Source organism: Sturnira hondurensis, unplaced genomic scaffold (genome assembly GCF_014824575.4).
Source record: "Sturnira hondurensis isolate 20B ecotype Veracruz unplaced genomic scaffold, ASM1482457v3 Scaffold0004711, whole genome shotgun sequence".
Lineage (NCBI taxonomy): Eukaryota > Metazoa > Chordata > Mammalia > Chiroptera > Phyllostomidae > Sturnira > Sturnira hondurensis.
The window spans coordinates 1,366,290-1,377,690 of NW_028077342.1; the positions used below are offsets into that span (position 1 = coordinate 1,366,290).

The following is an 11,401-nucleotide window of genomic DNA, read 5'->3' on the forward strand; positions in this document are numbered from 1 at the left end:
TCCCTCTTTCCTCTCTTGCTCATTTACTTTATTCTGGCTCTGCTTGACTCAGGAGGTCCTGAGGCCCAGAGAGGTCCTTTGCTAGTCTGGGAAGGGGGTCCAGGCAGCCCTCCCATTTTGTCCGCAGTGGCACTGTCCACCGTGCTTTCAAGCAGCTATTATTTCAAGCCTCCTGGCTTGGATATGGCAATTGGATAGACCTCAAGGAAGCCCCCCATCTGGTGTCAGACCCCCTTGCTTGTCAGGGGCCAAGGGTAAGACTCTGCATTAGAGAAACCAAAGCCGTTAGCACCATGACCTTTTCCTGGTCGGTGGCACAGAGAGGACTTCGTGTGAGCAACAGGAAGGGGAAGTGCTTGCCGCCTCGATTAGGACAAGTTGGGAAATCAGGACACACCCCCAAGGTGACTGGGTCATTACTGCGGCACACCTCCGGTGCCTAGCAGATGAGAGGCACAATAAGGGGCAAAGCCACATGCTCCCCACTCAGCCCATGGCTGAGTGGGTGATGCTGGCAGCTGCCTAGACAGCATGGCATCTCTGCCCACAGGCCTGGGAGGAGGATGCCATTCCTGCAGCTTGGCCTGAGTCCCACCATTAGACACATCCTTTTGATGGAGCCGTCAGGAGGGGGTTCACCTTCTTGCTGTCTCCATTTCCCTTTAAGGGCAAACCCAGAAACTATGGCTCATAGGCACGCTGCCATGGAACAAACCACAAGAATGCACTTTAGTGACTGGGGGTCCCTCTTGAACCTAGTTTATTAGCATTCAGCAAAAGAAACATAGGTTGTTACAAACAGGAAGTGCATCAAGATATCCAGATGTCAGTGAGAATCGGGATCGGAGAGGTCACGATCCGGGCGACTCTGTGACGTCTCAGGAACAGAGAAGGGGAAGTGAGGGTGCATCCAGGGGCCACGCTCCCCTCTCTATACTGGGAGAGGAATAACTTTTATACCTGGGGTTGGGATGTACTGCAGTTCCTAATTCTTCCCCCTGGCCCCCAGCCATTTTATTGAATAGGACCTAAATATACATTCCTGGTTTCTTCCCTCCCACCCCGAACCCCGTATACAGCAGGGAAAATAAGCACCAATAGTAAACAGGAATAATAATTAAAGTCCTGCCTCTCGGTAAGCCCAACCCTTATACATATACACGCCATGTGGATTTTCTTCTTTGGAGTGACTACAGGATGAAAGCGTGGGGATCAGGCCGGTAAGCCATAGCCCCGACAGTCACCATTTCCCAAAGTACCATCCATGTGTGACCTGGAGCAGGGCCAGGGAGCGGGAATGGTGGTAGCGGGGAGACTCCCCCAAAGCAGCATGAGGGGGCAAGGAGGTCCCCAGTGTCTCTTCTGGGTGAATGTCCCAGTAACTGAGCTTCTGGTTAAGTCCCATGCAAGGGTTTCCTGGATAAGATGGCTAATTCCTGATGGTTTGAGCATCCCTGCTGTCTGTCTCCCCCAACTTCGTGGGAAGACAGGGCATGGCTGAAACCCTCTGCCCTCCCCAATGGGTGGAGAATGTCCCTGTCCCCACAATGTTCCTTTGGAGAAACTCGACATGACAAGTAGCATAATATGGGCACTCTGGTTTCAAAACAAAAGCAAAGAACATAAAGGAGAGAGAGAGAGAGAAAGAGAAAGAGAGAGAGAGAGAGTGAGAGAGAGAGACAAGTACTTCCAGAGGGGTCTACAAACAGGGAAGAGGCTAGAAGAAACAAAATAAAGCCATAACACAACACGCTGTCTACCAGGTTCCACATGCCTGAGTCACCTGGCATTTGTCTAAGTACCTGGGCACCTTCTGCTGTCCCTAGCATGGAGCGGGGGATGGGCAAGGCGACACATCAGGGCTGGGGAGAGGGGCAAGAGTGAGGGCCCTGGGCAGCTGAGATGCCAGCCCTCTGCACAAGCAGCAGCAATTTTTGTGTCATCTTTGTTTTGTTTAAAACTGTAAACAGCACCGCTTAAAAATAAAATATATCAGAAAAGAACAATTGATAAACATTGTTTTCCATGAATATAAAATGCAAACAATACAAAAATAGATAATTGACTTTTGATATATATATATATATATATTAAAAACAACTTGGATGCAACATACACATGGGTAAACTTGAAGTCTCCCTGCTAAACCCCCATGCCTCCCTCTAGCAGTTGGGCCCGGCGGCCTAGGGCAGGTAGGATGGTGGCCCTGGCAAGGGTGGGAAAGTCACTGGCAGCAGGATAAGGGAAATGCACCCTGGGTTTGAGAAGCTACTTCCCTCCTTGGTATACAGCACAGAGGGAGACTAGTGTCAACTGAAGCCTTTGGCCCAGGGGGCTCATGAACTCGTGCCCAGGCAGAGTCCAAATGGGCAGAATAGGCCCTACCTGGGCCCCAAGGCGGGGCTTCCTCGGAGGCACTAAAGCACCGAGAAACTGGCGACCCTGGGAGAGAGGCCTCCTAGGTGGCCTATTCTATCCAGTCACTGGGCCCCCAAGGACCATCTTATTTGGAAATTTTTGTGATCAGAGCTGTCTGGCACTAGATAAGCCTGCTGGGTAGAGAGATGAGGGCAGCCACCTCATCTCAAGTCACATCTTGCCTTGAAGTCATGTCCAAAGGCAGTATCCCAAGACCTTGCAATGCAGACATGGTGTTCACCTGGTCACAGCCTCAGAGGTGTGGACTTGACGTCAACACCTTTATCCCAGGCATACTTGGCATCAGCCACGCAAGCACTGGCCCATGTTTGGGAAGAGATCCAGAGCTTGGCTGGCTGCTCCAGTGTGACCCTGTATCACCACAGGTCCTTAGGCAGGTATTTCTTCCTCTTCTAGGCTGCAGCTGGGATTTGGCCAGCAGCTGCTTGGATCCCAAGTGAGACTCTAAAGGAGTCTCCTTCTGCAGCCATGCACTCTGACTGCCCCACTTGTGGCGGTGAGGATCCTGTCCCTGGGCTGGCCGGGAACCGTGAAAGGACTTACAGGCAGCAGCGTTGTCCGAACCATAAGCTGCTAATCGGTCCTAGGCCCTATGCTGTAGTGCACAACCTTCCCGAAGGCCAGCAAACTCTGCCAGGGCTATGACTTCTCCCTTCAGAGGCAGTGCCTCCTGCTCTCCTCCTGTCACCAAGGGCAGCTCTCAGCCCTTGGCCAAAGACTGACCACCTACTTTTTTCTCTTCCCAGATAGGCCGGTGGCCCAGTGAGCTCTGGAGGCTGGTGATGGCTCTATTACCTGCTGTGGCTGCCACAGTCCACATCCAGACAGGAGCTTGAGCTGCCCTAAAGGACAAGCAGAGACAGAGGAGGCAAGTAGTGGGTTTTCCTGTGGTAAAGGCATTTGGTGAGTGTTTACTTCCTGCCAAACAGCCAGGCTAATGGTCAGCCCCACCCTCCTGGGGCAACTTTGGTGAGAGGACAGAAGGTTGGCATTTGGGCACTTCCCTCCTGGAATGCTGTGCTTGATGTGAGGAGGGCTTTCCTCACCCTATTTCATTCTGCAGCACCAGGGCTGACACATCTCTTCATGATGGAGACGATGTCAGCCCGGGGAGCTGGTCTGGGTCCCTTGAGTGGTGGTGTCGGTGCCATGCAAACTTATGTGATGTTCCCAGGGTTACAGCTTCTACCAGGTGAGCCTGATTTGGGAGGGGTGGGGAAGGGCCCTGGGCCAACCCCAATCTGAGAAAGGGTGACAAACACCAGTACAAACATATCCCCCAGTCAGGGGGCACTTTGCCCACAAAGTCACCTCTGTCACTCAGGAGGCCAATGGCACCCATTCCCAAGCCAAACTGCTGTATCTCAGGAATGGCAGGAGCCCTGTTGACCTCTTCACAGGCAAGAAGATGGGTGGGGGTGGGCCAAGGATAGGAGCGGCTGTGTGGGGGGGGGGCAGTTGCGCAAGGGTTATTTGTCTGGGTCAACACATCCCGGCCAAAAAAAATATTCCATTTGCTATTTCTAATTAAGAAATTTAAAAGGAACCCTCTTGTATTGCTGATTAATGAGGCCAAGCCTGGGAAGATTAGCCTGTTGTAATGACTTCCCAACAGCAACTTCTCCCCACCAGTATTTCCAAGCTAGTTTACTGCTGGAACTGTGCAGATACAGGACAAAGGAGGGTGCCATTCATTCCATAAGGGCTACAACTGCCATGTGAATCGGCATCCCGAAGCTTGGCAGAGTGAGGGCAGGTCAGTCTTCCCTCTCAAGAAGCCTGGTCTTTTGATGACACTAAGGGCTCAGCTACTTGCAAAATGAAAGCTTTTTAGAGTCCTGGACAGCAGCCTAGGTGCCTTTGGTGTCCTGTCTCTTGGGAGTGCTGGCCTGGAGCTTCTTGATAGCATCCAAATGAAGGGGCAGACAAGGTATAAGGAATTATTTTTAAGAGGGGAAGCTATTTTCCCCTCTAAGAAGCTGGGTTGCCTCAGGCTCTGCAAACTCTGAAATCCTCTCTCCTGTTGCCTCAGACAAATGGACCTCCATTTCCCATCCTTCCCCCGGGGAACCTGCAAAAACCCCAACCCCTAGATCCAAACCTAATTTAGGCTGCTTCTCTTCTTGTATCTCAATGAAAAGAATGTATTCTTTGTGACGAGATTATTCCTTTGGAGGAAAAAAAAAAGAACCAACATTCAAAAGCACCTGTAACTCCGGAAGTCACAAGCTTAAGAGGAAAAGGGAGAAACAAAAACCCTATCATTCCAGAGCTCAAGACTTATGGCAGTGTCTGTGAGAGAAGCCTATTTTGTCTTCTGTTTGCAACTGCAACTGGATTCATTTGATCACTCCATTAAGGGGATTAGCATTTTTGTCTTCAACCCAAGCTATGGCAGGCCAGGTTAAAAGGCCCCCATCTGGTTATCATGCCAAAGTCCACAGCAGTAGGCGGTGAGATACATGCTACTTGATCCTCTCTAAGGACAGCTAGCTGGGACAAATAGATTATAGTCATTTGATGTAATGGTGGCAGCTATGCCAAGACGGAATGGAGTGGGGGTGGGGAGGATCTGTACCATAATTTCACATTGCTAACAGCAAACAGGTCCCCTGCCCCCATGGGGGAGGCAGTGCAGACCTGGCTGTTCATCAGGGGTTCATCATTCACTGGGTGGTGAGGTGGCAGGGGGTGCTAAGGGTTCAGCCTGTGTCAAGGATGCATGCTCTCTCTATAATCACTAACTTGGCAACTGGAATAGGCACAAAATTACAGCATCCTGAACCCTGCATGGGTCACAAGAAGAAACCCCGAAAGCAAAAACTGGAGCAGAGCAGCAGCAGCCTCCTGGGGCAGATGTACTTGAGCTGAACGTGGCCACAGATGGCAGAAGACGGAAGTGGGAAAGCAAAGGCAAAAACTCATAGGAGCTTTCCTTGGCCCAAAAGATTTTCAAGTGAAACAGCAACCCCCACCCCCCAATCCCTCTGCCCAACCCAGATCCCCATTCACATGCTCAGGCCCCATGCCCCCGCTCCAGCATTGGTGACGACTACTCAGCTAGGTTCCCTTTCACGGCAGTGGAAGAGTAGCTGGTGGGGAGACAGGCACCTTGCCCAGCCCTCTCCTTTGCTAGGTTGAGGCTGGAAGCCCCATAGTGAATGGGCTGAGGCTGTGGGAGCTCAGGCCGGACCCTGGGCAGCTGAGGGATGCCGTGGGTGATGCCCACAGGCTTGGCCTGGGGAAGAGGGCTGGGGCCAAAGCCTCCAGAACTGGAGGAGCAACTGGGCTCATTGGCAGGCAACAGCATATCTCGAGGCCTGGCCCTTGCACTCTGGGAGGCCTGTGGCTGGAGGTTGTAACAAGGGCCTATGGGGAGGGGCAGGTGCGAAGGCCGAGCTAGTTGAGGCCCAGATTCCCCAGGTGCCCTTGGCTCTGGCCCTGGTACTGACAGCAATACAGACATAGCCGAAGGAGGTACACAGCAGGCTGCCTGCCCGTACGGAGACTGGCTAGAAGGCCCATCCGACTGACTGCTACTTATCCAGGCAGGGCTCGTCCCCATTGGGAAAGGACAGGGAGCCCAGGCAGGCCAGTCATAGGCCCCTGGAGGTTCAGTATAGAGGGACAAGGGACTGTCTCGGCCCCATTCTTCCTCTTCTTCTTCATCCGAATCTTCCTGCTGAGCCTGAAGCTCATCAGACTCCATGTAGCCCGGGGCCAGGTGGGACTCGGACAGCTCCAGGTCCAGGGTCTCTGCTGTGTCAAGGGAGCGGCTCCTCCTGTTGAGGGCCATGGCGGCAGGTGGAGGCCGTGGGTGCATGCCAGGCAGTCCCAAGTATCGAGGAAGACTGCTCACCCCCCAGGGCAGGCCTTGGTAGAATCGGCTGCGGTAGTTGTTCAAGGCGTGTTTCTGGTAGTAGCCCAGCTCAAACGCTTCCAAGGAGGCTGCCAAGTCCTCATCATTGTGGAATTCCGGATTCTCTTCACATTTGCCTTCCCCATCCCGTTCCACGTCAGCAATGTCGAAGGTCACCATGGGGGGTAGCTCAGGGAGGTTTTGAGTGAAAGATGAGTCGGAGTCGGAGCTACAGGACATGCTAGAGAAAAGGTTGCCATTGCTAGTGAACTCCACAAGGGCTTGTGAGAAGCTCACGGTGGCATTCCCTTCCTTCTCAACCTCTTCTTCCTCCGGCTCTTCAGGGGGTGAGTAAGTAGGGTAGGCCCTCCTGGGAGACCCTCCAAAATTTGCTTCTTGCATGTCTGGCTCAAACATAGCATCGCTCTGGAAGAGCTGCATCAAGCAGGTACTTTGATCTTTCTTGGAGCAGGTTCCCTCGAAACGCTTCTCCAGAGGACGGAAGTCCCTCCAGTCCGGCTCGCTGCCCGCTGTGGCGGGGAAAGCCGATGTGGTTCCTCGGTGCGAAGTCTGAGAGGTCCCTGATTTTCCTGTTACCAGGCCCATCACCGATGGGCCTAGGGGTCTCCTCTGATACTCTATGATGGGCTTCTCTGGCCATGCCTGGACCTCTCGGATTTGAGCCTCTCGGGCACGAGCCTCTCTGGCCTGGGCCTCCCTGGCACAGGCCTCTCGGGCACGAGCCTCCCTGGCACAGGCCTCTCGGGCACGAGCCTCCCTGGCACAGGCCTCTCGGGCACAAGCCTCCCTGGCACAGGCCTCTCTGCTTCGAGCCTCTCTGATGTGAGCTTCCTGGGGGTGGGCCCCTCGGGCGTAAGCGTCCCTGGCACGGGCTTCTTTTGTATAGGCCTCCCTGGTGTGAGCCTCTCGGGCACGTGCCTCCCGGGCCTCTCGGGCCTCCAGCTGTTCCCGTCGAAGTTCCCAATACAACAACTGCTTCTGGATGGTCACCAGCCGTTCTTCTTCTGTCTCCATGGCCCCAGGCGGTCGAGAGGAAGAAAAGGGCTGAAGGTTCAAGAAAGGGTCAAATATCTCCGAGCTTCGACCATGGAGGTCATAAAGGCAGTCATCCCCGGGTGGGGACTCCTCAAGACTGTCATCTGGCTCGTAGAATTCGTAGAGGGCGTCTCCGCTGTAGCTGTCTCGGGGCAGGCAATCCCTGCGGATGAGCCCCAGGGCCTCCCCGGAATCATCCTCAAATCCGGGTGTGGTCGAGTCATAATAGCCTTCATCACTGTTGGGGGCAGACTCCTGCTGGTCACTCTGAGGAGTCAAAAGGTCTCCAGGAGCCAGGCCAGGGTAAGACCGAACTGGGTCGAAGAGCACATAGCCCTGGTGGCCTGGTGAAGTGGTGGGCTGGTAGCCCACATTCATGTTGGGTCTTGGGTACATCTGACCACTTGCCCACAGATATTCTAAGTCATCATCTTCTTCTACCTTGGCTTCCTCTTCTTCCTCCTCTAATTCCACCTCCTCGTCTTCTTCTTCTTCCTCGTCCTCCTCATCATCGTCATCTGGCAAGGCCATCTCTTCCCCACCTCCTTGGTAGGTGACCATGCAGGAACTTCGTTTGGTCCCATCTCGGTTGGCCCTCTGGCCTCCAGAGGCCATGCTGTCTGTCATACTGTCCATGTCCTGCTCGGCTATGATATCACCACATCCTGTCAGTGAGTCAAAACTTTTCAGGGAGGTGACATCTCCGAACAGGAGGCTCAGTTGGTCCCCCACAGGGCCATTGGGTGGATTCGCCTCTCCAGCCACCACCTTCTCTCCTGTTTCTGGGCTCTGGGGCTCTTCTGGGCCACTGGCTTCAGCGGCGGGACTGGGCTGCAGGAGTGCTGAGGCACAGCTGCCCACGGGTTTTTCTGGATCTTCACAGGCTGTCTTCTCAGCGGCTGCTACAGAGGGCTCTGAGGCTGAAGACACATTTGGCCCAGGGACATCTTGGGGTTTGGCATTTTCCTTTCTCAGGTCTGGAAGGGTTTCCTCAGCGTGGGATGGGAGGACTGAGCTCACATGCTCACGAGGCCTGGCTCTGGCCTCTTCAGGCCCCTTGGCCTTTGGCTCCCTTTGCTCAGCACCAGAAACCTTATTCTTCCGGTGCCGGCGAATACTGCTGAAAAAACCTTTCAGGCCTTTCTTTGGCTTGGGCACAGAGGAAACCTTCTCAGCCCCAGCTTTGTCTACGGCTGCCACCACAGACGATGTCTTGTGCTTGGAGCCTGTCTCCAAAGCCCCATGGGCGCTCTGGGAACTGGGAAGCTGGCAGGGCGACTCGGGCAAAGGCAAGGAGAGGCCGGGTCCTTCACCGACAATGTCTTCATGGCTACGGGCCGCTTCACTCAGGCCATCGTGGGTCTTGCTCTTGCTAAGCCCCTTCTTGGAGCTGCCTTTCCCAGAACCTTTGCTCCGTCCCCCTCCAAAGAAACTAGGCAGGGTACAGATGCCCTTCTTGCCACCAAAGAGTTTCATGGCAGTTTTCTTCAGCCTACCTGGGCCAGACAAGGGTGGCTCTGACGCCGGCCCTTCTGTCGTCTCAGTGGCCTTGTTCTGGGCTCCTTTCTCTGCCCCTTGGTCCTGGGTATCCACAGAGGCTGCTGCTCCCTTGGCCTGAGCAGCTTCATCTTTTCGGGTCTCCATGGTGATGGGGACAACTCAGGTGTGTTCAGCTGGAAATGCAGCGCTCTGGCTTCTGGGCACTATTATGACATCATCAGTCAGGAAGCATCACAGTGGGTGGATCTGGAGGAGATGAGAGAGAGAAAGGCAGAGAGAGAGAGCACTAGTGAGCGAGCAGCCAGGCAGGGTTTGTTTTCACAGGTGTCTGTGGTTTCAGGCTTCAGTGGAACCAGAGAGAAAGAGAAAATGTAGGGAAAACCTTAATGGAGTCCATATGCTTGGCTTGCTGGGCCGGCCTCCTCTGGGCCCCAAGAGAGCGAAACCCTACACTGAGCAACAGGCAGCCGTCACCCCTACCCCCTCGCACTGGGCAGGGCAAACTGCAGATGTGAGAACTTCCCGATGGTGCTATTGGACATGGGAGGGGTTACCAGAGAGGGGAGGTTAGGGAGAGGCAGGAAAGGCAGGAGGGAGGTCAGCTCTGACGACAGAGGAGTTTTCAAAAGCGTCTATCGAAATAGCCCCTAGAGTCCTCACTCAGCTCTGCAGGATTCAGGCCTGAGTTCACTTCAACCGGGGCTGTCCCTGACAGTTTGCCCGGGGAAGGAGAAAGTTTTCCGGAAAAGACACCCAAAATTTCGCCTTCTCCCCATAGGCTCCCTAAACTGCCGGCAGGCCCATGCTCTAGGACCTTCAGAAACCCAGAGTAGCAGCCTCACAGACCCACATTCCAGAGCTGCAATTCAGGATCTGTTTCAAGTGCTGTGTGGTGGCCTTGCAGCAAGGAACTCTCTGGGTTTCGCATCCTCCATCCAAGAGGTCTAGCAATGCCTCCCCCACAGTGGTTATGTGTGTGTGAGGGGGACGTCTAGGTCAGACTCTCAAGTGTCCTGCTGGGAAGAGATCTGAAAGTGGCCCTTGGCCACTGGAACTCCCAAGTTTTACTTCAGAACCATGAGGCAGACTGTTTCTTTTCCACTCCCCTCATTATTTTGGCCCCCATCTGTAGAGGGAACTCCTCGAAGGCACATCTCCACATGATTCATGTTCTTGGCCTGGGAGTGAGGTTCTGACCATGTATTTAAATAAATAAACCTTGTGCGAGGCACACCCTTCTGGTCCAGGCTCACAATCCTCCAAATGCCACAGACATGGAATAAAAAGAAGCAGGGCGGGGGGAAGCTACCACTCATCCCTAGCTACAATGCAGGCCTCCCTTCTCCCAGGACTGATGTAGTTATTCCAGTCAGTACAGCTAGGCATTGGTTGGGTCAGTGAGCAGCCTGCTAAAACCGAGTGGCCTGTCCCTGGAAAGTCCCTACCTCTATGTCCTTTCCCTGTAGAGTAGCCCCTAGCAGGCAGGGAACTAGGATAAGAGAAGGGAGGCAGAGCAGCTGCTGGGGGCCAGAGAGAGAGAGAGGTAGGATCCCTGTCATCCCAGCAGCAGCTGGCTAGCACATCAGCCCTGGGATTGCTTGCCAATCCTGGAGGTGAAGTCATGCATTCACCTCCAGTGACAGACAATGGAGCAGCAAGGCGGGTGGGGAAGAGGCTGTCAGCGACACTCTGGCCTCTGACCGTATTAGAGGAACCCTCCTGGAGCCCTAGTCCTGTTTGGCAAACATTAATTTTGCACATTGAGCCTTGCTTAGCTTAGTATTTGAAGCATCAGTGTGGTGCGTGCCTCCATCAGGAGCACTCTGCAGAACTGAATCTTCAACTTGGAGGAAGATAATGGCTGGTTATCCAGAAAATAAAAGGGGAAAAAAACCTCATCTGATCCCTTCTCTGCAGAGATTTGTATTGCCATCTGCTCAGGTTAGGGTACTTTCCCCGTGTGACATGTTTTTATGTGACCTTGTTCCAGCTTAGCCCTGCAAATGGTAGCCTCAATTAACAGTGCCTCCCCCAGCTCACAAATACACAATCGTACACACCCTCCCCCCTCCGAGTCCTGACCCCGGGGTCTGATGGGAATAGAGGCCCTATCATGTATTTGAACAACCCCCCCCAACTTTCCAAGGCACAGATGTTTCTGTCTCAGCCCTGAAATTACTGACAGTATTGTCATCATCACAGTGTGCGCATGACAGAGATGGGATGGCAGCAGTGTTGTTGTTTGTGAAACTGCATTCCCCTCTGTGGAATTCATAAGACAAACATCTCCTAACGTTTGGTAAGTGACAGACACAGCACAGTGATTCGAGGGCGGGACAAGAAGGGAGAACCCCTTACAGCCCTTGCTTTTGGGAAGCTCCTAGGCTAAGTGGGAGAGATATGTAACAATCAGAAAGCACGTGATGCAGGCCTCAAAGAAGCCCCTCCCCCCCATTACTGCTTTAGCTTTGGTGGAAGGTCGGCATTCTTCATACCTTGTTATCATATCCCGGGGAAAATCTGAAAGGCAAAAGACATCCCCTCGGG

At 53.6% G+C, this 11,401-nt stretch overlaps 1 protein-coding gene across 1 annotated transcript; it reads right to left on the reverse strand.

Moving 5' to 3' along the window:
- Nucleotides 1-728: 728 nt before the first annotated feature.
- Nucleotides 729-9,093, reverse strand: AMER1 (APC membrane recruitment protein 1). The gene has a single exon (XM_037045978.1). It carries the CDS (start codon nucleotides 8,996-8,998, stop codon nucleotides 5,492-5,494), a length of 3,507 nt encoding a protein of 1,168 aa, XP_036901873.1. The 5' UTR covers nucleotides 8,999-9,093; the 3' UTR covers nucleotides 729-5,491.
- Between the last annotated feature and the right edge of the window lie 2,308 nt (nucleotides 9,094-11,401).

Coding starts and splice junctions, on each gene's coding strand:
- AMER1 (XM_037045978.1), bottom strand. CDS start 8,998: ATGGAGACCCGAAAAGATGAAGCTGCTCAGGCCAAGGGAGCAGCAGCC.